This window comes from Aegilops tauschii, chromosome 7 (assembly GCF_002575655.3).
Source record: "Aegilops tauschii subsp. strangulata cultivar AL8/78 chromosome 7, Aet v6.0, whole genome shotgun sequence".
Lineage (NCBI taxonomy): Eukaryota > Viridiplantae > Streptophyta > Magnoliopsida > Poales > Poaceae > Aegilops > Aegilops tauschii.
The window spans coordinates 48211413-48239038 of record NC_053041.3 but is presented as its reverse complement, the minus strand read 5'-3'; the positions used below and the strand labels follow the sequence as shown (position 1 = coordinate 48239038).

Here is a 27626-nt window from a genome sequence, read left to right as displayed (position 1 = left end):
ATCATCATCGTCACCACGCCGTCGTGCTGACGAAACTCTCCCTCAACACTCGGCTGGATCGGAGTTCGACGGACGTCATCGGGCTAAACGTGTGCTGAATTCGGAGGTGCCGTGCGTTCGGTACTTGATCGGTCGGATCGTGAAGACGTACGACTACATCAACCGCGTTCTGCTAACGCTTCCGCTTTCGGTCTACGAGGGTACGTGGACAACACTCTCCCCTCTCGTTGCTATGCATCACCATGATGCTGCGTGTGCGTAGGAATTTTTTTGAAATTACTGCGTTCCCCAACAAGTTTGTCATTACATGGCTGATGCTCCTCTGCCTTAAACTTGTGGACAACGATATCTCAGGTTCCTCGGCATGTTCACTGAGCACTTCTGTTTTAATGTAATATGGCAATCGAAGTATCGAACCCTAGAGTATGGACACTTGCTCGTTTTTACCGGGAGCAACACATTTTAACCCTGAAGTATGAACGATTTAATCCCCGACGCCTAAAGTGGCAAAGTCCTCACCCCGCAACTTTCCCCTCCTCATTCTCTTCCTCCCGCAGCTCTCTGTTCACAAGTTCAAAACCAAATACAGCAAACAGGAAGGCCATGGCCTCACTTACCATGCTTGTATGCTGGGTCATCTGGAATGAGAGAAACACTAGAGTGTTTTGGAAGAAATCGACGTCGCCATACTACATTCTAAAACTCATCTAGTAGGAGGCCAAGACGCGGCTTACCGTGGGGGCTAAGCATCTGAGCATCATCATGCCACGAGAGTAGTCTTTTTCCTTTGTTTCAAAAAAAACAAGTTCCTCCTGCACTCTTGCTTCTTCACCACGAATCTGGTTCTTGAGCACGAGAACCATGTCTCCTGCTTGCTCTTGTTCGCCCTGGCTTGTCTTCTTGGTTCATCAGGTCAGCTACATTATTCTCTCTAGCTGTTTTTTAGGCCTGCTGTAATCCTACACCTACGTACCCATCTAGGTAAACTTACTTAAACTTCCTAATCCACTTCTCTCTCCCCTCTGATTTTCATGGATGGGGCCCGGGCTATTTTTTCCTTCCAATCAAATCACTGAAACCAGTTCTTACGTAACTTTACCTAGAATAATTACGTAGGTGTAGCAAAGCCCCCTAGCAACCAGTGGCGGAGCTTGATGAAGATTCTTGAGGGGGGCTTATCAGACTTGAGGGGGCGAAGAACATAAATTATGCATGGATTCTTTTTTCTAGAGTGGTGGGGGGGGGGGGGGCAATGACCCCCTTTGGCCCCCATGAAGCTAGAGATTGGTAATTCTACAAATCCCTTTGCCGCTGTGTGAGCAAAGATTGGAGTCCTCAACCCACTGGCATAGGACCCTGCTAATGTTGTGGCCTCCTTTGAAGTTTCAATTGGTCGATCAGGGGCCACAACCAAGACCTTGGAGGTGCCTAAATTTCACTCCGATGGCCCCTGGTCCAGGGTATACCTGTGGACCTGCAACCAAGTTCGATAAACCTACAAAGTTCACTACACCAGATGGAAGGAGGAAACTCAAGCCCACAGTAAGCCATTGTCTAATTTCTTGATGCATGGAAAGAATATCCCAAGAACTAGCATGCATATCTGACTGTTTGTTTTATTTTGCAGTGACATGGAATATGACTTGTACCTACTCACAGTTTTGCGCTCTGAGGTCTTCTACTTGCTGTTTATCCCTCTCAGTGTTTTACAGCGACACGCTTGTTACCTGCCCCAAATGCTCAAGTGGTTGCCAAGATAACAGTACAAAACCAGGAATCTGTGTAGAGTAAGTTACATTTGACAAAGCCCTAATAAACTAGAATGAAGAGCGAGCTTATTGTTCAGTTACCTGTGTGGAAATTATATGGTGGCTATTTGTGTTGTTGTTTTTTGTATTGATCTGACCCTCATAGGGGTATATATAGAGTAAATGAGAGAGGCCGGGATAGACTTGAAGTACAAGGCAAGGTTGTTTAAACCTATTTTATCTGTAATATCTCTAATAGATATTTATATCTAACTCTCAAATATTATCTCTAGTATCCCCCCCCCCCCTCAGTGGTAGCAGGAGTGAAGCAAACGATTGCCACTAAACTTGAAGTCTTGCGCTTCTATCATCTTCTCTGCTGCGACATCATCAACCGTGTCGGCACCTAGGGCGGTGACTGCGTCCCCTTCTGGTGCTTTCCTTGTCCATCCTCTATTCCCTCCCGTAGTCACAGCGGGAGTGGCGTGAACTCTAGTAACGACGCAGACGCTGTTGACTAGAGTTGTTACCGATGAGTTGCTGTAGACCAAGCCATTAATGTCAATGTCAAGGTAGATGATCATGGTGATGTAGCCATGGCCGAGGAAATCGTGGTCGATGGTGTAGTCGCCGTGGATGATGAAACCACACAAAGCCGGAGGCGCAAACAAATGTGCTATGTTGTAGATGACAGAGCTGTAGTCGTGGACGATGCACCTTGCGGATGTCAGAGGGTGCCGTTGGTGATGAGTCCACCGGTTTTTACTAGGACCGGAGGAAACCCATTGAGCACACATTGGTTTTGCCAGAACCATGTGGTCGTGTAGGGGTCATCACCATAGTGACACTGTGTCGATGCAGTCGTGCCGTCGTGGATGACGCGGTCGATGCCATTGTCGTGATGCGGTCATTGCCGTCGTCGTGGTCGCATCTTGCAGAAAAGTCTGTCAGAGGACGCTTGGTGTCCATCTTGTGGACCAGGTGGCGGCGATGTGTTGACGATGATGATGATGAAGACCACGTTGATGAAGACCTTGGCGATAAGTGTCAGCGATGGCGTGGCAGCGGCGTGTCGACGATAATGTGTTGCTTGAAATCGATGAAGAATTGCATAGCTTTCCACACTGGCCTGGCGTGTGGATGATGCATGTGGTGGTAGCTTCTCGTAGATGTGTTTGACAATGATTTTTTTTCTCAGGCGTGATGTAGTCGTACAGCTCGCTGTTGTGGCGCGGGGTCGGTGTAGATTGGCTTGATGCAGTGCAGATCGGTCGGTGTAGTCATTCGGCTTGGTGAAGAATTGTTGTTGGTCTTGGTCCTGCAATGCTCGGCCTGGTGAAGCCGGACATGTAGCAGCCATGTACGTTTCGGGGTAGCTGCAGATCTTGTCGAGCGGACCCTGGCGCATAAGCCTAAGGACCGGATCGAAATCTCTACATGAGAGCGACGCCCTCCTGTGATCGGACGCACGTGTCCGCACAGCGGCGCGGCGCTGGCGTTGCCGGTCGACCCTGCAGAAGGGCCGTGACTGGAGTCCATGTCTCATGCCATGCAGGTATGCACAGCGGTCCGGCGTCCGCATTGCCAATCGACCCTACAGAAGGGCCGTGGCTGGAGTCCACAACTCATGACATGCTCGTATGCATGTTCATCATGATGAAATAGGGTTCCCCGCTTTATATTATAAAGCACGAACAGGGATCACAAGGTAGCTGCCGGAGTGAACAACACATCAAGCCTAAAAGGAAAAAGAAGAAGAAAAATACCAACAACGGCAACTCGACAAGCATGGATGGTCCGCCACCGCTGTGCCCTTCATCTACGTCCCACCAGTCGCCATGGCACCGGACCACCGCATACCAGACAACACGAATGCGACGCCAATAACGCTGATGCCCGGACAAGTCCTAGGGTTTCCCCTAGCACGCGTAGAGGACCAGGGGATGGGTAGCACCGACGCCCTTCAGGAAGGAATGGTGGCACCCACCGGCGTCACCGCGTCGAAGCCGGATGAACCAGCATGGATTTCTCCCGCACCCCCATGCCCCGGCACCCACTAGAACGGAGCCATCCCACCATCTTACCACCTGCAAGCACACGCCACCACGGTCTTGGACCCATCCATGTTATCCCGTTGCGAACACCACCACGAGGTCAAGAGAGCAGAGGCAGGAAGTGCCCAGCTGGCACGGACTAAAGTGCCGGAGTCGAACAGGAGGGAACCGCCTCCACTGCCATCGCACGGAGGCCTCTGCCTCTAGCACCGACGCGGATTGCCGACCAGACGCCACAGCCGAGGCAAACCAGGCCACCCAGGCCTGGACGGGCCCATAACGGGACCGCAAGGCCCGGGCCACCGCGCTGTTGCACGCAGCCAACCGAGCCGCCACCCACCACCAGCCCGACGCACCGCCACCGCCTCCCGAGAGCCACACCGAAGCCACGCCTACAGCTGGCCCACCCAGACCAAGATGGGGCCCGAAGGGCCCAGATCTGGGCCAGGCGGGCGCCACCAGCCCGCGACGCCGCGCTGCCCCGCCGCCAACGACGCCACTGCCGACCAGAGCCCACCCCCACCCGCGCCAGGCACCCCCGCCGCCGCGCAAGACCGCCGCCGCCTGAAGGCACCGCTCAGAGCCGCTCTGTCCGGCGCCAGAGGAACCCTAGAAGCGGAAAGGCCGGGGGGCCGCCGCCAGCGTCGCCCGGGCCAGGCCCGCGGCAGGCGTCGGCGACGGTGGCGGGGAGATGGAGGAGAGAGGGGGAGCACTCGCGGAGGAAGGGGGGAAGCGCGGTCTGTCGCCCGCAGGGGTGACGTGGTCACGGTCGGGGAAGCTGACCGGTTCAGCGTGCGGTAGAGCATGTTCACCATGGCGAGTTGGTCCTGTGGCGAGTGTTGCCACGCACGTATGCATGTGGACACGGCCGTGTTCTTGCTGCTCGATGCGCTATGGAGTCGATAATGCTGCGGGCTCTTGGCGATGGACTGCGGCTGTGCGGCGCATGGCTGGACGGATTGTCGATGTAGAGCCCATGCGCACGTGGCGCTGGTCGTCGTTGCGAGCCGAAGCACGTCGTCGTCCCTGGTCGGTGCAGACGAACTGGCCTTTAGCAACGCGGATGCCCACCTCGTGCCCCGTGCGTTGCCGTAGGGACGCACAACCATGTACATTAACCTGATGCCGATTATGCACAACTATTCACCGGAATTAGACCTGATCCTGGGATTTATTAGTTGCTAAATTGGATCTAATCTATAAAACAGAAAATTTTGAAATTGATCTAATCTAATATATAAAACCGATCTGATCTTTGATCAGATTGGTTGCCGCGCCCCGGGGAGAGGAGATTAATCTCCCCGGGGCGGCGTGCCGCGGAAGGTGTGATTGTGACCAAGGATCGTTCGATGATGTTGGTCTAATGGCTCTTATACCATGTGAAAATTATATGATGGCTATTTGTGTTGTTGTGTGTTGTATTGATATGTATATACAACATATGAGAGAGGGATAGGCCTAGAGTACAAGGCAAGGTCGTTTAAACCTATTTTATCTTTAATAGATACTCCCTCTGTCTCAAAATATAAAAACGTTTTTAACATTACACTAGTATCAAAAACGTTCTTATATTATGGGACGGAGGAAGTATTTATCTCTAACTCTCAAATATTATCTCTAACAATCTGACAGTGGATGCTAAACCCTTTCGGGGAAACTTGCCATATCTTGATTCTGTCATGAATGGTCAAGACAAGAATGGCTTGGCACCTCTGGTCCAATGCACTACTCATATGTGCCCAATAAGAGTTCATTGGCATGTGAAGGCTAACTACAAGGTGTACTGGAGAGCCAAGATCATAGTGACAAACTTCAACTACCGGATGAATTACTCGCAGTAGAACCTAATAGCTCAGCAACGTAATTTCAACAGCTTGACTAGCATTGCCAGCTTCAACTACACATCTCTGAACCCTTATGGACTTATGAGTGAGCACCTCATCCCTGGACACTTGGTATTCCTTGTGTGAATTTTTTTCGGCTGTTGAGAAATCCTCTTATCGCAGATGACACCACTCGGGTATGGGGCATCAGGCACTACAATGATTACCTCTTGACTGTTGGACCTGATGGATATGTTCAGTCTAAGCTACTATTCCTGAAGGACCCGTCAGCATTCACCTTGCGGGCAGGATGGGCCTTTCCAAGAAGAGTGTACTTCAATGGCAACAAGTGTGTGACGCCGCCTCTAGATGCGTACCGATGGCTGCCAAACGCATCCACAAAATCAACTGTGTCAGTTATCGTCCCATTGGTTCTTTGGATATTGCTAGCTAATCCCTACTTCTGAGAAGAATGAAGGTGCATCATTAAGACATGCTTCTAATCTAGTTCAAGAGAAATCAGGGTGCCGCTTTGTCCTGTGGAACTCATCAATTATATTAAAATTTACTCGTCACTTGTGTATAAAATTAGGGCAGCGCTAGGCGCCGGCGCACCGGCCCAAACGTTTCGGCCGGTCCCCGCGCAGCCGCACGATTAGTGTCCCTAGGACCGCACGATTCAGCGAGCTATCCCCACGCGCGTCCCCTTCTTCCTCGCTTCAGATCCACCATATCCTCTCCGGTGGTTTGCACGTAGCCCCCACCCCGCCGATCGCCGGCTCACCGCCACCGATCGCCGGCTCACCGGGCTGCCCGCCGGCTCGCAGGCGGAGCCCGCCGTGGCCGCTCGCCCTGCTGGACAACTGCAAAAAAATATCTCTGTTTTGGCAGGTTCCAGCAAAATCAATTGCTGTTTCCAGCAAAAAAATTACGAACACAGTCTCCGCCCTTGCCACCCAGCAAAAAAATCAGCGCGAGCACCACCTCGCCGGTGGAAGCAATCCCATGAGCCAGTTCCAGCAAAGAAAAATGCAGGTTCCATCGAAAATCAATTACAGCAAAAACACTTCCGTCCCAGCAAAAAACTCAACATGCAGGTTCCAGCAAAAAATGCTGCTGGTAGAAGCAAAAACTACCGATTGTTCCAGCATCCCTGTTGCCCGGTTCCAACACGGTCACCATCCCCGCTGACCGGTTCCAGCAAAACAACCATAGCAGCAAAAAATCAGAAAAATCCGCTTGTAGCAAAGGAATAGCCTGTTCCAGCAAAATTTGACACTAGTTCCAGCAAAGATAAACATAGCAGCAAAAATCCCCAAAGTCTGATTGTGGCAAAGTAACTAGCCGGTTCCAGCAAAAAATATGCTGGTTCCAGCAAAAAAATATGCTGGTTCCAGCAAAAACCACATCGCCAGTGAGCGCGCTATAGCTCCAGCTCCAGTGGGCACGTCGTCTTGCCGGTTGCAGCAACCGCAGAGCCGGTTCCAGCAAAAATCCTGGCCGGTCGTAGCAAAATCGTTAGCCGGTTCCAGCAAAAATACAGTGGGAGCAGATTTTGGGTGGGGTGGGTGGTAGCAAAAACATGAGCTGGTTCCAGCAAAAATTATCTTCGGTTCCAACAAAATCATAGCATGGTTGTAGCAAAAAAATCGACTGAAAAAACACCGATGTCATGGAGATGGATGTAGCACAAATGCATCAAAACACCGGTAGTAACAAAAACCAAAAACGGTTGTAGCAAAATGGTTTGCCGGTTCCAGCAAAAACTAACGTGGCCACGAGCACCCTCATCCACCGTCGCGCCATGACCCCTGCGCATCGCCCCGGGTCACAGCAGCAGGAGCGCCCCCCGTCGTGGTCGCTCGCGCTGTGGGGTGGTCGTTGGGGCTGTGGGTTGGCTTTGGGTGCAGGTGTCCGGCGGCTGGCGAGGCGTAGAGTAGACGAGAGAGAGCTGGGATGTGCGTCATGGTGAATTTGGTAGTCTGAAGCAGAGGCGACTGGGGAAAAAAGAAGAAAGGAGATGAGGATAAGAAAGGAGCGATGGGGAACAGCGGTGGCGTGGGGCCCATAGTGATGCGTCCTGCGAGTGCGTGGAAGGATGATGTGGGGTTGAGCGTGTGGGGCTGAGAGGATGAGTCCACACGCGGGCCACACGATCACCCTCGATCGAACGAAGCGTACGCGACCGGCGGAGCGTTTCCGCCGGCGCGCAGCAGGGAAACGTTTCTCATAAAATTAACACTAGATTTATCCTATGGTATTTGCCCGCTAGCCTGCCCATTTGCATCACTATTGGTCAGCCTATTGGGCCTCAAACTACACAATTTGCTAATGTTGTTGGAACATTGGTGAGGATGCGACAAATGTCGAAGCATCAACAAAGGATATTATGTGGCAATATACGTTCTACCATCATTCACAGTCCTCTTTAGTATTATCTAACTATGTGTATTTTTTCAATGTTATTAAAGTCATTTCATGATGAGGGGGACAAGGTGATCGCGTTTGATCCTTACTACCATCTAACCGAAGTCACCGATGATGCCAATCTGCCACCATATGTCGACCAATCATCACAAAACAAAACACAACCAGGGCCTAATGTCGACCTAGCCACACAACTAGAATCTTGCTTACGCAACACATGATGTTGAGTAGCGCCTAAGGACACCGGTATCAAAACCACTCCCATGATGTCGAGAAGTGCCTAAGAACACTGCTATGATACCACTCCCATGACGCGGAGAGTATGGACCGTCCATGTAGGGCCGATTTAGGCAAGTGATGTGACACATCTTAGACAAGGGCCTAACCCAAGCATCAAGCACAAAGTAGAGTGGTTGGATTTGTTGTCGCACATGCCTTCGCAGGCCATGTCGAGCACTCCAAACTCTGCACTGATGTCGAAACCTGCCACCATGTGCCCTAGATATACCTAGTAGCTTAGCGTCCTGCCGCCAGGAGCAAAATAACAGATGTGTGTGCGGACACCTAGAGGCAGCCAACATCTGAGTAGATCAAGTCTGTCACGTGCACTAGTAGAAAAAGGACCATTTGTCCCGGTTTGTAAGGGCCTTTTGTCCCGGTTGTTGAACCGGGACTAAAGTGTCGTTACTAATGCCCTAAGCCTTTAGTCCCGGTTCTTACATGAACCGGGACAAATGGGCCTCCATGTGGCCCATGTGGCGAGCCCAGGCAGGAGGCCCTTTGGTCTCGGTTGGTGGCACCAACCGGGACCAATAGGCGTCCACGCGTCAGCAGCTGGCAGGAGCTGAGGTTTTTGTTTTTTTTGAAAGGGGTGGTTTAGGGGTTTTGGACTGTTAATTTAGGTGTTTCATATATTGTGTTATCTAGCTAATTAATAGAGAGAAGTGTCCCCTCTTATCTCCGTGCTTGGTCGACTTACGCTACGTATTATACGTATAGAGAGGACTCAACACGCTAGCTAGTAAGCAAATGAAGGAAACAGAAGATCGTCATGAACATATGCATACAGAGAGAAGTGATATCGACCACCTCTCCTTCTCCGAGAGATTGGTCGAACAACAAGTTCTCATATATCTATCCGACACTACTGGCTACATATATACAATATAATTATCTCTTACAATATAATCTCCTAATTATATACGAAGTCAAGGTCCATATGGTATTCTCCGTCTTTAGCGATCACGTGGTCAAGGAAGAATGCCGCCAATTCCTCTTGAATTGCTCGCATACGATCTGGTGGTAGGAGTTCATCCCGCATCCGAAAGATCTAATTTGAAGAAGGGGATCAATACATATATATATATATATATATATATATATATATATATATATATATATATATATATATATATATATATATATATATGAATAAATGAAACTCAACACAAATGATGGTAATAAAATAAAATTGTGAGTATTATTTCTTACGCACTCCATATTGTTTGTCAGAGTAGCCCCGCTCACAGGTCGTGTGGCGGATGGACTCGCAAACGTAGTATCCACAGTAATTATTCCCGGCTTCCTGCCACAACCACTTTACAAGAAATAGAGGTCAATCAAACTGATAAGCATGCATGCTATAAATGGTATTGATGAAACTAGCGCTTGAATCACTAGGAGATGCGCGGAACATGCTAGTAGTACTTACTTTCGGGTGTCTAAATTGCAGCTTCTTCGGCAGTACGGGAGCTTTATTGGTGAATTTTGTCCAAACCCTGCCAGACAAAGAAAACAATTACTTAATATCAGGAAATGAACAAAGTTGCTGATATGGTGCGATAATGATCGATTTAACTTACTTCTCGAGCATTTTAGTCATATCCGCATACTCCTTAGGATCTTTTCGTCTCGAGTTTAAGACGGTTACTAGTTCCTGCTCAAGCTTAATCTCTAGGAGAATATAGTAGAACCTGCGCACGCATGCATAACTCATCAATTACATTACTATAACTTGGACTAATAAGGGAAACCGAATATGCACAAGATAGTAACACTCACTTGAAGTTGTAAGGAAAGAGTATTATATCTTTGTTTTCATTTATTACCAACGATCGTAGCAAGCTGGCCTCGGTATCTTTGGCATGAAATTCAACCTCATATGCATCTATGAGATTTGTGTTAATGATCCCAATATCATCGATTTGTCTTTTCTTCAATTCAGCGATCTTCAATCTGCATAATACAGTGAGGATAATTATAAATATATGCAATGAAAGAGCTGACCTATATACAGAGACTTAATGACAGAAGTAGTACTTACATACAGTAGCAAGTGACCGTTAATTTATCGAGGGCCTGTTGATTGAAAAACTGGAAGAACTCCTCAAATGGAACATTCAACAGTTCAATCCCAACGAGGTCATGCTCCTCTTTAACTCTCAGCGTCAAAATATTCGTCCCCCAGACTCTCTGAAGGTTTTCATGTACCAATCATGGAATCTTCGCATCATCATTGTTAGAGATCTTTCATCTTTGACGAGAGGCTTCCCGTACTCGTATATGTGTTCGTCCACCTCCAAGAAATCATAATGTACATCATCGGGCAGGTAATCTCCAAGATTGCTATAACCGGGCACCATCCTCGGATCATTAGCGACGATATCGCTAGACACCTTGACCGGGGGCACGATTGGTCCGCTTGTTCGTCGAGCTGGGCAATTTTTTTCTCAGCTCATCGTTCTGCTAACCTTTGATCACTGATAGTACTTCCCGGCCGCGTCGCTTCGAGAAATGACTTTTCAATAATGCGGTCATAGTTGGCTTTCGGCGGAGACTTTGGTGGTTTCTTCAGGGCATCCATAGTGCGCTTCGCTTTCACCGTATCTATCTTCTCCTCCGGAGGTGAATGTTTCTTTGCTTTCACCCCTTCAAAGAATTTCATCACTTCGGCTCGCACGATATTCGTGTTTTCCTCCACGGTCCTCTCGTTTGGTAACTTCGACAGAGTCTTCAGAGAAGGACCGAATCTGTATTGCCTCCCGCCTCTGGCTGTACTGCTAGATGTCAGAGCAGACGGAGCGGCTGCGGTTGTCTTCTTTCGTGCTTGCTTACGAGGCGGAGGAGAAGGACTACGACGCGCCGGAGCAGCCGGAGTGGCGGCGGGTCTCTTCCGCCCTTGCTGGCGAGGCGGAGAAGGAGGAGGTTGGCTGCTCGGGCGCGCCGACGCAGGCGGAGAAGGAGGCGGAGTGCCGCCACGCGCCCGAGAAGGAGGCTGAGTGCCCTGATCACTCGCCGGAGGAGGAGGCGGAGGAGGAGGCGGAGTGCCCTGACTCGCCGGAGGAGGAGGAGGAGGCGGAGGCGTCCAGTTCGGAAGGTTGATGAGCTCCTTCCGCCATAGGCATGGAGTCTTCAGAAAAGAACCCAGCCGAGTCTCCCCTTCACCGGTAGGGTGGTCAAGCTCGAGGTCCTCAAATCCGTCCGTTATTTCATCCACCATCACCCTAGCATATCCTTCTGGAATCGGCCGGCAGTGGTAGGTTGCGCCAGGTTCAGTAGGTAAAACAGAGCCAACAGCCGCCTTGACTTTGAATTTCATCCATTGCGTCATAAGGTGGAAATGTTGAGACTCCGTGATAGCATCCACGGGGTAGCTAGCAGGAGCCGTGAAGACAGGCTCCAGCTGAAGCTGCTTGGTGGAAGCCACGCTGCTTCTCTGCTGAGATGACGGGGTAGCTTCAGGGGAAGCTTCGGCAGGTCGTTTGCTGCGATTTGCTTCTCGTTCCTCTATCGCTTGTACCCTTGCGTGCAGTGCCTGCAGTTGGGTATGCTCCACTTTCTTCCTCCTCTCCTGGCATTTGTAACCGCCTGCGTCCGGAAACCCAGCCTTCCACGGAACGGAGCCTGGAACGAACGTCCCTTGCTAGGCTGCATCGATATACTCCTGAAGCCTCGTGACTGGTATTCTCATTTGCTCGTCCGTCCAAACGCACTTCCCTGATATAGGGTCCAAGGTTCCGCCAACCCCGAAGAACCAAGTCCGGCAACGGTCTGGCCAGTTCAATGTCTCTAGTTCGACCCCTTTATCAATCAGGTCATTCTCAGCCTTGGCCCATAATGGTCGGGCTTTGAGGTAGCCACCTGACCCCGTGCGATGGTGAAGCTTCTTCTTCACAGCATTTTTCTTATTTGTCACTGACATCTTCTTACTCTTGTCCGATGTCTTGTGGGCCACAAATGCGGGCCAGTGATCTCTGATCTTCTCATACCGGCCGGTGAATTCTGGTGTCTCTTCTTTGTCGACAAATTTTTTCAGCTCATTCTTCCACCTCCTGAATAGTTCTGCCATCTTTTTAAGAGCATGAGACTTGATCAATTGCTCTTTAACTGGCTTCTCCGGATCCTCGTCTGGCGGTAGGGTGAAATTTGCTTTCAGCGCGGTCCAAAGATCATCTTTCTGCATATCGGAGACATAAGACACCTCAGGGTCTTCTTTAGCCGGCTTTAACCATTGGTGGATGCTGATTGGGATCTTGTCCCTAACAAGAACCCCGCACTGAGCAGCAAATGCTTCCTTTGTCCGGATGGGTTCAATCGGTTGGCCATCGCGCGCGATTTCTATGATCTCAAACCTTTCATCCGAGCGCAACTTTTTCTTGGGGCCTCGTCTCTTTACCGAAGTTGTGCTCGATCCGAAGGGCTAGAAAAAAAAGAAAGACGAGAGTTAATTAATATGTGTACATAGACCAAAACAATGAATGCATCAATTAGCTAGTCAGCACAGGCTTAACTAATATATATACCTGGCCGGACTCGGTTCGGTCACCGGAGCCGTCATCACGGTCTCCTTCTTGCACCGGCATTGGGTCACCAAAGCCGTCATCACGGTCTCCTTCTTGCATCGGCATTGGGTCACCGGAGCCGTCATCACGGTCTCCTTCTTGCACCGGCATTGGGTCACCGGAGCCATCATAATCATAGCCTGATTCTTCACCCTGTCCTTCCAGACCATCGGTGTCATTGAGAAACGACAAGACGGCATCACTTCCTTGTGTGATTATGTCCCCCAACACCGCTTCTGTTGCTTCGTCTCGGGGGTGCTCCATAGTTTCTGCAAATATTTACAACATGGCAATTATTATTCAAACATGACAGATGGATATATTAGTGGCAAACGTATAACTAGCTAGCTAATCACAATAAGGAATCATATTAATTAGTGGCCTCGACGCTGCTTCTCTAGGGTTTGGGGTGGCCTCGGCAACGCTTCAAGGGTTTGGGGTGGCCTCGACAACGCTTCAAGGGTATGGGGTGGCCTCGACGACAACGCTCTTTTAACTTGGTAAATTTGGGTGGCCTCGGGAGAGTTTGTCGGGTAGGGGCGCGGCGGGAGGGGGTAGGAGACCGACATTGTTTTTTTCTAGGGTTTGGGTGTCCTCGAGAGTTTTGGTCGAGCGAGAGGGCCGAGGGGTGCTCCCATGGTATAAGTTATCATGGTCGAGAGGGGGTATATATATCGACCGCCCCTCATGTCGAACTTATCCGGGAGGGGGTTATATCGACAACGACGACATACATACATGAGAAAATAATGTTATCGGGGAGGGGTTATATCGACCCCCCTCGTGTTGTAGTTATCGGGAGGGGGTATATCGACAACGACATACCCGATAAAAAATAAGAAAACGAAGAAGAAATAAAAAGAGAAGAAGAAGAAAGGAATAGAGGAGAAGATCGAAGAAAAAAAAGAAGAAAAAAAAGAGGAGAAGAAGAAAGGAATAGAGGAGAAGAAGAAAAAATAGAATTATTTTTATTCTATTTTTTCTTCTTCTCCTCTATTCCTTTCTTCTTCTCATTTTCTTTTTCTTCTTTTTTCCTCTTCTTATTTATTTCTCGTCTTCTTCCTCTCCTCTTCTTCTCCTTTCTTTCTCTTCTTATTTTCCTTTTTCCTCTCCTTCTTTCTCTTCTTCTTCCTTCTTCCTAGCTAGATATATAAAACTTTTCTAAAAAGGTAACTTTTGCATATATATATAAAAACTTTTCTAAAAATATGCATATAAAAAAAATTCTTCTTCCTTCTTCCTTCTTCCTTCTCGCTTCCTTCTTCCTAAATATATAAAACTTTCTAAAAATGAAACTAACCTAAAATGTACTAAATCAGAGAACATATATAGATAAAACTTTTCTAAAAATCTAACTTTTGCATATATGAACATATATACACAGAGAACATACATACATATATACATTTTTATAAAAAAGCAAAAAACAAATCATCATATATATGAACAAAAAATCTGAAAAAAAGGACATATAATCATATATACACACATACATATACTCACACATATACATATAATCTTGAAAAAAACATCATATAAATGTGGGGAAAAAACAGGGAGGAAGGGGGCGGCGCCGGCCTGACCAAGGAGGTGCGGCATGGTCGGGGCAGGGGCAGAGGCACGACGTCGGGGTAGAGGGCGGCGACGGCGGCGTGGCCGGGGCAGGGGTGACGGTGGCGTGGTCGATCGGGGCAGGGCGGGGGCGCGCGGCGTGGTCGGGCCGGGGCCGGGGCAGGGGCGACGGCGGCGTGGTCGGGGCGGGACGGCGGCGTGGTCGGGGCGGGGCGACGGCGGCGTGGTCGGGGCGGGCCGACGGCGGCGTGGTTGGGGCAAGGGCGGCGGCGTCGACGGGGCAGAGGGCGGCGACGGCGTCGACGGGGCGAGCTCGGGCAGCCTGGCGGCGGCGTCGGGGCGGGGCAACTGCAGAGATGAGTGTGAAAAACGCAAAGTGTTTTCTTATATACCAAGGGCATTAGTACCGGTTCGTGGCACCAACCGGTACCAATGCCACCTTTAGTACCGGTTGGTGCCACCAACCGGGACCAAAGGTCTCTTTTCAGGGAAGCTGCGGCCTTTGGTCCCGGTTGGTGGCACCAACCGGTACTAAAGGGTGGGCATTGGTTTCGGTTGGTGGCACGAACCGGTACCAATGTACCCCTTTAGTATCGGTTGGTGCCACCAACCGGGACCAAAGGCCGCGCATAGCGGCGTGGTGGTGGGAGTTTAGTCCCACCTCGCTAGTTGAGAGGGGAGCGCAGTGGTTTATAAGCCCCACTGCCGCACCCCTCTCGAGCTCCTCTCCATTGCAGGCTTACGGGCCTAATTGTGACTGCTATGCCAGATGGGCCTACTCGGCCTTCTGCGGGGCTGAATCCTGGCCCATTCATGGGTTTCTAGTCGTATTCAGGCCGTGGTGGCCCAGTAGGTGGCAAATTTTTTACTTTTCCCAGTTTTTTTTGCCTTTTTTTGTTTTGTTTCTACTTACAGCAAAATACTTATTTATTTTATTTTGTTTCTAATTACTTATTTATTTTATTTTATGATAATTCTTTTTGCTATTAAAGTTTCTAAACAAAAAAAGTTCTTTATGAAAATTCTTTTTGCTTTTAATGATTTTAAACAGAAAATACTTTAATAATTTTAGTTGCATCAATTTTATATAATTTTAGTAGAGGTTGCTTATAATGTTTTAAACAGAAAATACTTTGATAATTTTAGTTTCATAAATTATTAAAGTTTATTTTAATTTATTTTATTTTGTTTCTACTTATATATTTTATTATAGTTTATATTATTTTGTTTCTAATTACTTATTTATTTTATTTTATGATAATTCTTTTTGCTATTAAAGTTTGTAACAAAAAAGTTGTTTATGAAAATTCATTTTGCTTTTAGTGATTTTGAACAGAAAATACTTTGATAATTCATCATTTGACCCACATAGGATGTGCAAGAAAGTAGAGAGGGTTACGGCAAAAACTGGATGCACTTCGTGTATAAAAGGGACAATCTCTTTCGAAGTATCAGGGTTTCATACGGAAACTCGTCTGTTACAAAGGGATTTCATTTTTTGAACTTATATGAACTCCACAATTTTTCTGTGTTCAAAATGCACCATTTAAAGCCACGTCATCATTTTTCAACCCTTTCTGACTTCATTTGTTATTTTACATGCATTTAATGATTATTTTGAGCTATAAGACCCTGAAATTGAAAAGCATTTCAAATGAACTCTGAAAAGGTTGAAAGTTGGCATGGTATCATCATTTCACCCAAATGGCATGTGCAAGAAAGTAGAGAGGGTTACGGCAAAAACTGGATGCACTTCGTGTACAAAACGGACAATCTCTTTCGAAGTATCAGGGTTTCATACGGAAACTCGTCTGTTACAAAGGGATTTCATTTTTTTGAACTTATTTGAACTCCACAATTTTTCTGTGTTCAAAATGCACCATTCAAAGTCACATCATAAATTTTCAACCCTTTTTGACTTCGTTTGTTATTTTTCATGCATTTACTGATTATTTTGAGCTATAAGACCCTGAAATTGAAAAGCATTTCAAATGAACTCTGAAAAAGTTGAAAGTTGGCATGGTATCATCATTTCATCCACATAGCATGTGCAAGAAAGTAGAGAGGGTTACGGCAAAAACCGGATGCACTTCGTGTACAAAAAGGACAATCTCTTTCGAAGTATCAGGGTTTCATACGGAAACTCGTCTGTTACAAAGGGATTTCATTTTTTTGAACTTATTTGAACTCCAGAGTTTTTCTGTGTTCAAAATGCACCATTCAAAGCCACATCATCGATTTTTAACCCTTTCTGACTTCATTTGTTATTTTTCATGCATTTACTGATTATTTTGAGCTGTAAGACCCTGAAATTGATAAGTGACCAAATTAATAGAAGTTCATCATCACATTAAAACCAAAGTACATACATAGTTCTCATTGAACAACATATAGTTCTTCAGAGCATCTAATTAAACCATACATTGAAATTATGTAAAACATTTCAAGCAACAAGAAATACGATCATAATCGCAACCAAGGTAACAATTGATCCAACTGCATAATGATACCAAGCCTCGGTATGAATGGCATATTTTCTAATCTTTCTAATCTTCAACCGCATTGCATCCATCTTCATCTTGTGATTATCGATGACATCCGCAACATGCAACTCCAATATCATCTTCTCCTCCTCAATTTTTTTTATTCTTTCCTTCAAGTAATTGTTTTCTTCTTCAACTAAATTTACCCTCTCGACAATAGGGTCGGTTGGGATTTCCGGTTCAACCACCTCCTAGATAAATAAAATATACGTCATGTTGGTCGGCATAATTGTCATAAACAATAAATGAACCAAATAGTTATAAAAAGATAATATATACCACATCCGAATCATAGACAGGACGAGGGCCGACGTTGGCGGATACCAAAACCATCGCACTATATAATAACAAGGAATAATAAAAGTAAGAAAATTAGACAAGTATCTATCTGAAGTAAAAAAAAATTCTTTCAGAAAGAAGATAAGAACAAGAGGCTCACCACGGTGGTGCTGGCGACGAGATCGGCGCGGGCGATCGACGGCAGTGAAGACGGGGACGGGACGTGACGGACCGCTAAACCTGGACAAATCTCGGGGAAAATGGAGCTCGGAGGTCGAGTTTCGAGAGGAGAAAGATTAACTAGTGTGGCTCAGACATTTCATCGAACACTTCATGTGCATAGGAGGTGAGCTAGAGCACCCAAATGCCCTCCCCTCGCCGGCCAGAAAAAATAGAGCACTGCGGAGTGCTCTGCTGTGGCGATGGGGTATATATAGGCAGCTCATTTGTCCCGGTTCGTGGCTGAAACCGGGACTAAAGCCCAGCCATCTGTCCCGGTTCAAGCCAAGAACCGGGACCAATGGTTGTGGGCCAGGAGCAATGCCCATTGGTCCCGGTTTGTGTCTAGAACCGGGACAAATGAGTCCACACAAACCGGGACCAATGCCCATGAGGCCCCGGCCGGCCCCCTGGGCTCACGAACCGGGTCGAATGCCACATGGGTCCCGGTTCGTGGCCGAACCGGGACTAATGGACTGGCCAGGCCCGAACGAAAGCCCTGTTTTCTACTAGTGATGACACTGCAAATCGCCTTCTTTGAGGGATCGAGAACATGTGTCGCCACCAGCGGCCCCGTAAAAGGGAACCAGGAATATCCGCCATTGTAGTGAATCGATGATATGGAAGTATCCACTGCGAACCAGGGCCGACAGCACGGCTTGCCATTGTGCTATCACCGTAGCTAGAGTAGTACGACCACCACCAAGAAGACTCGAGGACGCCGCCTTGACGTTCAACGTCCATCAGTGCACACTCCGTTCAGGGTGAATCGCCACGCGCCAACTACGAGGGCTCCAGCATCGCAAGGAAGAAAGCCCGCCCACTGCTACCATTGGCGTTGCTTGTTAGTTTCCTTTGACACCAGCGAGGTGAGTGGGATGGGAGTTGGGGGAGACGGGGATGGCAACGGCCAAGGTTTCTCCCGCCCGCCCCTTGTGGGAATCTGTTCTCAAGTTAACATGTCTTAGTTTGAAAACCCTAGCCGTGTTTAGCAAGAAACAGTAAGGTACTCTCATCTTCCAAGATGTCATCTCATCACATATTTTAAGGCACATTAGACATTACCTACTAGTGAGTAAAGAGCATCTAACAGCACTAACATGAAATCTACATCATTCATTCCTCCCTTCGTTTAAAAATGAATAACTTATTGGAATAAAACATAAAAAGTGGAGAAAACATGAAGCCAACAAAGTCAGTGAATTAGTCTAGTGGAATATTCAACACGCGTTGGTTAGCTGGACATCAGTAGTAACATGACTAGATAAATTCAGGGCACTAGATATGTCCTTGCCATTTACTTGGTCTAAGTACGTACTTTCTGACCGTTCTCCAGTCCAATTAGAGCGTTATTGACCAGTCTAAAGAGTTACTCCAGTAATCTTTGTGCAGAGGGGTGTTTAAATGGTCCGGTGGTTCACCATGAAACAGGGATGCATCAATCAAGATATGCTTGGTGGTATGTAACCAATAACCCATGGCTGAATACATAGCTTCCGCAGCACCAACGAACTGTTCTCCATCCACTTCGATGCCATACCAGCTTCTGAAATTTGCTTTGCGTGGTCCTGATTGCCGGTATGTATCATCCCTATCTCCACATATACACTATTTTTGCCGATTCACATGCATACATGGATATTCCTTTTATAGTCTCAAGTTTCATTCCATCTTTTTTGTTTCAAACTAATGTATTGTCCAATGCTGTATTCCGCGGCAACTAGATTAAAGTGTATGATTGTTTGTGCCTACAAAATTTGAACATCAACTAACACATAGCTATAATCAGACCCCCTACACATACTGAGCCTGACAGAAAAAAGAAGCATATCCAAGGCAATGTTCCCCTCCAGCTCCATGCCACCCATTAAGCTCATATGTAGGAAAGACTAGAGAATGCAAAAAATTTGCACATCGTTTGCGCATGTGAGCCTGTAATTTTTTCACATATGCTCCGGTTGATTTGAAAAAGAATCAAAACGTACGTGTAAGATTTGAAAATTGCAATTCTTTTGCACATGTGAGCCTGTAATTTTCCTTAAAAAGTATATCTATTTTGTGTGCAGCATAAAAAAGAGGGAACAAGTATGCACAGCTTGTTTACTCTGTACAACACACAATAGACAATTAACAAATTATATGTATTCTCTGTTCTACAGTTCTTGAAGGGCAACATGACCACCCGCATCCATAATTTGGCCACCCACATCCATCCACATACTAACAATTGCGCGGGCTGAGGCACACATGAAGCACATCGGTGATTATTCAGAAACACCTCGTGAGCTGCTGCCCAGGCATCAGTTGTCAGTTGACCATTTCCTAAGCTTGCATTTCACGTTTTTTGGACCGTATACCATTCTCGAGAAGATTGGCCCGGCAGCATGCAAGTTAGACCTCCATATGTCACAACTTAAGCCTCATGTCCCAGATTTACACCCAGTACACTTCTCTGTCGAATCCGGTGTTACAGGATTGGGAACCTGAAGAATCCTGGACAGACGCCCGGTGAAGAAGGGCAATCTGCAAATTCTAGTGCAATGAAGCAATCTGCCACAGGAGATGGCGACCTCGGAGATGATGCGGTGCTGCACAAGCACAATCCGTCGGCTGCAGCTTGGGGAACTAGCTGCGCCTCAAGGGTGAACCAATGTCATGACTGGCTACAGTGCAGCCACGACAACAGGAAGTGGGCCCACGTGGTGTGCATTTTTGTGTGATGTGCGCCTGGAAGGTGGGCCAGGCAGGGCAGTGTGCATAGGCAGGTTATAAGCCTCTGTGTCAGCTGTTACACATTATTCCAGCAGAATAAATAACACTATTTGAAATGTGTCAGAACAATGTATGAAGAAATAGCAACACTAGAATGCATCAGAACACTTCTTCCAGGGGTATAATATGATATAATTGGAAAGAAAAGTCATGTTTATCAATGGCATATTCAGACGAAGGGCTTTTTTACATCACCCGATTTATTATGTTAAAAGGAAAAAACAGTACATGGGTCCTTCTTACAAACTCGGTAACGGCCCGGTATCTGAATTTTTCGCTCGGTACCCAAAACCATGCCTACTACAGATAAGAGAAAACACATAAAAAAGTTTCCGTAAACCGTGATATCACCAAAGCCCAGCTCAACGAGATTGCAAACTTTAGTCTCGTGCTTGAGAGATCAGAACAACATAAAATCAAGGATACACCCGAAAACCATAAAACCCATATAAATTAACAGCAAAGATCAGTATTCTAATTGATGCGTTGTGCCGCCTGCTCCACCTTCACCTTGTCCCCGACCACCAAGATCACTAAGTCCTGCATGAAGAATGAAATGGTTTACATAAGCATCGACTAACTTTCAGCGATCGCTCGGGTGAAATTTGTTTCCAGTAGCCATTTAATTTACAAAGATTCCATAAAGAGTGCACAATAGCTCCAAACCTAAAGATCGTTGTCCTAGATAATCTTCAAAAAGTTCCAATATCATATACCAACCAAGGCGACAGAAAGCTCATGATTCAATGTTTAATGGCCAGTTTATCTTCTACATTAAATCATTCTTTCCAAGAAGCAACTATTAATACTTCCCAAAAAGATATCCCAAACTGTTGTATCTTGCACAGTTTATAGCAAAAATTACTACTTCAATAAGGCCAGGGTTTTTTCTAAAGCTTCCATTGAGCTATAATTGCATTGATTTCCACAGGGCAAGTTCTGGTAGTGATGACCGATGGCTTACAGTAAACTTCCTGAGAGACAATGACCTTATCCTGAGGTTTCAGACTAAAGACACTGCCACCTGAGCGAGAACCCTTGGAAGGGACACTCACTCCTGTAGTTTAGAATTAATTAATCATTTTGCAGTACATTCGTTTGCAATAAGTTAGATAGTTAAAAATCAGTAGTTCTGAATTAAGGCCAACAGAGCCTTTTGTTCTGATTTTTTTGTTCCACCAATTGCTGCTAGGAGTAGGGTTAGCAGATGCTGCAAAACCTGTTGTGGGTAACTACGTATGCGTGGACTGCAACTGACAGAGCAATGGCCTAAATAATACTAACTTCAGATGGTTATTGCTAACTTGTTCAGTTACGCAATCCAGCATTTTGTACCAATAAATAAGATTAGCTGTTCACGTTTTTTGGCAATCTCCGACTATTCTGTCTCATGCATGCCAAAATGATCTGTACTATACCCACACAAATCTGAGTTCACATAAGACAGGTTTCAAACAGCGGCAATAGGCAAGCGAGTGAGCAATAATACAATATGTTATATTATTTTCTGAAAATTATATCGAATACAACAACAGTACTCCCTCCGGTCCTTTTTACTCCGCACATTAGCTTTGTCTGAAGTCAAAGTTTACTAAGTTTGACCAAATTTATATTAGAAAATATTAACATCTATAACATCTAATAAATATAATATGGAAATATATTCCGAGATGGATCTAATAATAAATGTGTTGTTATGTGAATGTTAATAATTTTTTGTATAAACTTGGTCAAAGTTGGATAATATTGACTTCAGACAAACCTAATATGCAGAGTAAAAAGGACCGGAGGGAGTACTACATCAAGCAGCCAAAGAAAAAATTGAGATCATGGAATTAAAATTGGAAGCCCAATACTTATGAAACAAAACCATCAGAGAAATACTGTATTTTCGTTACAATGCCATGTAAATGCATGTTATTACCTGCAGCAGCAAAGAAACTTTTGAATGGATATGGATAGATAGTGGACAGCCAACAATCAGGGTTGCTTTTAAATATCTCCTCAAACTGCAATGACTCGAGATGGACCATGAAGATGCCCCTAGACGTTGACAGAAATGCCACATTATCATCCCCAGCAATAAACATTACTCTTTTGATCCACTCCCCTGATTTCAGAGGGAGAAGCTTGCGCAACTCGAAAGTTCGTCCGGGCATCCACCCAGCAACACAGTCAAAATTAGTCGTCCTGTCCCATAGTTGCGCTCTGTAGGATTCCGACACGACGATGAAACCAAGCGTGCCACCAAGAGTACTCAAAAAGAGTCCCTGATGGTTGGCGACGCAGGCATCTGGTGGCACCTCGATCACTGCTAGGCTCTGTCTGTCGAAATTAAGCTCAAGGATGCCCATCTGAGGGCCAAAAAGAAACCAGTAGAGTGAATTCCCAAGCAGCATGCTTCGACTGCCAAGAGAAGACGGGGTATCAAATGGAACCATGGTTGAGATGAGATCGGCCCAGGCTCCCATCTCCGACGAGTAGACGCAAGCGTATGCGACGCCCTTGCTGACGCACGCCAAGACCACCTTGAAGGGGCTCGAATGGCAGGCACCGTGCACGTGGCCCTTGTCGCCGGCAACACAGAGCACATCCGCTTGCACATGGGACCCGCTCCAGTCGTGACCATCCAGCTGCGGTGAACTGCCTATGCAGCGGCGGTCGCCTGTGACGGGATCCCACACTAGGACGTGGCGGCAGCCCCTGCCGGTACGGTCACTGCAGATGAAGAGGACGCGGCCGTGGCGGCAGCTGTGGATGGACCAGATGCCGCCATCGCCGCCTTCGATGCCATCGAGCCGCAGGGAGAAGAGCTCTGGTGGGATGAGGTCCGGCGGATCGAGAGTCGACCTGAAGGGGGGTTCAACAAGGCTGGAGTTGAAGAACACGCCGACGATGGGGGGTTCGCGGTGGTGGGCACAGAAGCGGCGGAAGAACTGGGGGTCGGCGACGATGCGGCGCCAGCGTTTGCAGACGGTGGAGACGCGGGGGAGGGAGGAAGGTCGCGGGGGGAGCCGCAGGAGTATCTCCATCAGGAGGTCGTCGTCCTCCATCGGCGAAGAGGTGGGCGAAATTGACGCCCTGCGCGATGAAGGGGAGCAGGTCGAACCTGCCGGCGTCGATGCCGCCGCGCCACTCGCCTGCATCCCCGACTTTCTCCGGCAGCGGCGGCGAGGCTGTGCGGCGCGCATCTCGGCGGCGGCGGCACGGGAGGTGCGTCTCCCGTTCACGCAACCGCGGTGGGGTACGGTAAGTGGGCCGAATTTTTGGTCCGCGATACGTACGTATATCTTGGGCTGCACTGAGAGGGCCCGGGCCAGGACATCTTTGGGCCACAACCGCGAATCGGGCTGTGTTGGTTTGGGAACAGAGTGAAACGGAATGTTACGGTTTCATTCCATTAGAAATGGGTCGGTTTCGTTCTCGTGTTTGATAAGAGCAATTTCGAAGAATGGAATGATTACAATTTGGTGTTTGATTTGAGAGATGGAACGGAATGCAATTGTTAATCTCATATACCAAATGCATACTGAATTGGATTTGTATAGAAAACTCAATTGAGTACATACTGAACTAGTTATCAAATACATGTCTAAAATATATCAAAATTACAAAACTAAACTGAATGCATACTGAACATCCACTCATATACTAATTATTCACTCAAAAATCTTTCAAAATTAGAAGGCATCCACCCGTATACATGTCAGAAAATCTGTCTAAATACCCCGCAAAGAAAAGAAAATATGTCTAAATACAACGTAGTTTACTCAGAATCAAGCTTGCCATTTATTAGGAAAAGCTACCAAACTTCTGAACATAATAACGCGAGCTGTAAACTAATGGCTTAATGCTGATTTTCATATTATTCGAAACTATGCCCATAAAGATTCTTTTTTTAGAATATTAATGTTGATATCCAACCTTGAACATTCGTTATGCATGTCCTTACGGATTGATTGTTTTCGGTGAAGATATATAATACGTTGCAACCAAATTAAACTTGACTTGGATTATAGTTGATAACACATATATCAACAACAAAATGCTCTTATGCACATGCTATCATTGAGTACTAAAAATTACTCTCTTATTTCCTGCCTAATGCAGTATTTGTTGGGCATCACTGAGTAGGAATGCCAACAAAGGCGTGAATTGATATCGGCAACTAGGTAGATATTTATGTTGCCTAATAAACTGAACACAACTTCAGTACACTTAGAAAATCGTCCTACTTTTTTTTTGCGCAACACCATTTATCATGTTTTTGTCGTACGGCATCATGAAAGATTTCAAGGGATTTATTGACCTTGCTGAGTGTGTGTATGAGTGGTGATTTTATTTTCTCCCGTTGCAACGCACGAGCATCTTTGCTAGTATAAGAAGCAAAGGACGATGACCGCACCAGAAAACGGCCAAACAATGATCTAATTTGGAGTTTAAATTGGCCCGATCAAATTTGGGGTTTTGGACGGTCGCATTAGAAGTGTTTGGATGTCAAATCCGTATAGCGTCCATTTTTTTCTTGTAGGGACTATATAACTTCTGTGTTGGAGTTTTGGATACCGACCCTGCAAACACCATCGTGAGTCGCTGCTGTCGTCCTTGTTGAAATGGAAGAACCATGACCGCGACGAGCCCGACCAGGAAGGGAGGAAGCGGCCTAAGGCCTCAATGGAGCCACCTCTGATGAACGATGAAAGGCCAAGTGAGATTGCAGGAAGTTTGAGGACATTGATGCATATGATGATGCCAGGGGTAAGGGGACATGGGTCATCTTGTGAGCACAAGAAGTTGTAGTCAGGTGCTAATAGAGATTCACAAAGCGACACAATGCTTAATGTAAGTATCTTTGTATTGTTTTCTACAAAACATTTGTCAAGTATGGTTGCCCGCTATGAACGGCGTCGGCAGGGGCAACGGATACTTGGGCGGCAAGCGGATTTGGCGACCTTGAGGGAGAGGCGGTTGGATGGAGCGACAGAGGTCGGGCAAAGCCTGGGCGGGGTGTGGAGGGTTGCAGCGACAGTGGTGACTCGAAGAGTGGAGGAGGAGCGAAGTGTGAAAACGGAAGAAGAGGAGGATCCGAATGAGGTCTTGGGTTGGTCTAGACTATCAAAGTCCGACATGGCCAACATCCAGACTCCCCTAGCAGGTCGTCCGATTTGTGGTCGTGCTATGGGATTTCGAGCGTGTGGATCGGTCCGTCTCAGTTTAAACAGATGCATTTTTGGAGGACTAAAAATCTACGGATTGTGAAATCCAAACGTACATGGAAGGTTTGGGGTGTTCAGGCGTTAGAGAGACCCTTCCAATTTGCAAAGGACGCCGATAACTGCCACACGTGTGGCACAATGGACATCCGCCCACACGCCCCTGTGTGGCATATCAGCAGGCAGCCCACACGACTATGTGTGGGCAAATATTAAAACTGCCCACACGTGTGGCACGAAGAGCACCCTAACACACACGTTCAGTACGAGGGGATCGATCCCTCGCACGAATTCGTTCGCGGGGGGGGGGGGGGGGGGGGGCAAATAAAAGCCCACCAATTAAATGAAAAGGCCCAGATTTTGTTTTCTTTCTTTGACAAATAAAAGCCCAGATTTTGTTCAGCTACTAAAAAATGCCATCAGCTTTGAAAAATTGCCATTCGAGTTTTTTAACACTGGCAAAGGTTTATAAACACATATTTAATCCCCCAATAAAATATGGCAAATCTGCCATGACAAAAAAATTCAATATTGCCATGTGAAAAAACACAAAATAGTCAAAAATTTCATGTGAACACAAAAATTTAACAGGACAAATAAAAGATAAAAAATACAATGGCATTTTTAATTAAAATTGCCGTGTTTTGAAGGATAATTTTGCCGTGTGTTAGAAAAAACACAAAAGGTTGAAAATCAAGTATGAACAAAAGAGATCTGCCATGGCAGATTGGTATCAAAGAATTGCCGTGTTCTGTATGATGAAATTATTGTGTGTGAAAAACACAAAAAGTTGGAAATTCATGTATGAACAAGAAACTTGCCATGGCAGATTCGTATCAAAACTTGCCACGGTGAAATTCACGTAAACTAAATTTGCAAGGTTGTAAAAGAAGGAAGAAAATTGGCCATGCTCCATAAACTACCGCTGCCATGAAAGATGCAATGAGATCGCCATGGTCCCGTTGAAAAATGAAAACTTGCCATGTTGCAAAAAAAGAAATAAAATTTGCCATGCCCCGTAAACTACATTTGCCATGATACATACACTAAGTTTTTTTCGCACACGGCAAATTCATCATAGAAAACATGGCAGATTTGTATCAAAGAGTTGCCGTGTTTTGTATGATGAGTTTGCCATGTGCGAAAAAACACAAAAAGTTGAAGATCAAAGTATGAACAAGAAAAATTGCCATGGCAGATTCACATCCAAACTTACCATGGCAGATTCGTATTAAAACTAGCCACGGCGAATTCATGTAAACTAAATTTGCCATGATTTGAAAACTAAATTTGCCATGATTTGTAAAGTAAATTTGCCATGAACCAATAAACTGAATTTGCCATGATTTGTAAACTAAATTTGCCATGAACCAATAAACTAAATTTGCCATGATCAGTAAACTACATTTTCCATGGTGAATAAACTAAATTTGCCATTATTAACAAACTAAATTTGTCGTGGTTAAGTTAGAAAAAAAGCATAAAGATTGTCATGGGAGTGTTGACAAAAAACCCTAAATTTGCCATGTTTAGAATATAAAAAAGTTGTTCAAAAATTTGCCATGTTGTTTTTTTTAATCAAAATTGCCATATTTTGTGTGAATGAAAAATTGCCGTGCATGTGAAATACGATGAAAAATTGCTGTGCATGTGAAATACCACGAAAAAAATGATCAAAATTGCCATGGCAATGGCTTTTCAGAAATTGATGCTTCAAATTTATGTTTACACAAAATTCAGTTTGACATGGCAAAAAACTAACTCTGACAATTGAATAGCAACTTGCCATGGCAACTATTCACTAACAACAAAAGATGGAACCTATACACCGTTGTAAAAATTGCCATGTCAGTTGATTATAATTTGCCATGGAAAACAACTTTGCAATTAATAGTGAATTCCCCGTAGTATAATAAATTTGCCATCTTCAATGCAATAAAATTGCCATGTGATCTTTTTGTGAATTTGCCATATCAAAACAATAACATTGCCATTTGTCATGCATACAACAAAATGTTAAGTTGCCATCACACAAAGATTTCAGAAAAAAAATAGTGCCTCAATCAGGTCAGGTCAGGCAATGAAAAAGACATAGAGCTATCTAGTTGCAAACCAGAGCATGAGAACAAATGTAC

At 46.1% G+C, this 27626-nt stretch overlaps 1 protein-coding gene and 1 pseudogene across 1 annotated transcript; one reads left to right on the top strand and one right to left on the bottom strand.

Annotated features, from left to right (window-relative positions):
* The first annotated feature begins 861 nt into the window (after positions 1 to 861).
* On the top strand, positions 862 to 6092 carry LOC109736567 (COBRA-like protein 1; annotated as a pseudogene).
* A 14328-nt stretch (positions 6093 to 20420) lies between these two features.
* LOC109736569 (putative F-box/LRR-repeat/kelch-repeat protein At1g11620) lies at positions 20421 to 23996 on the bottom strand. Its single transcript, XM_040395558.2, has 2 exons — positions 22203 to 23996; positions 20421 to 20818 (listed from the first exon to the last, which is right to left on the bottom strand). Exons 1-2 carry the CDS (start codon positions 23467 to 23469, stop codon positions 20745 to 20747), a joined length of 1341 nt encoding a protein of 446 aa, XP_040251492.2. The 5' UTR covers positions 23470 to 23996; the 3' UTR covers positions 20421 to 20744.
* Positions 23997 to 27626: the final 3630 nt, after the last annotated feature.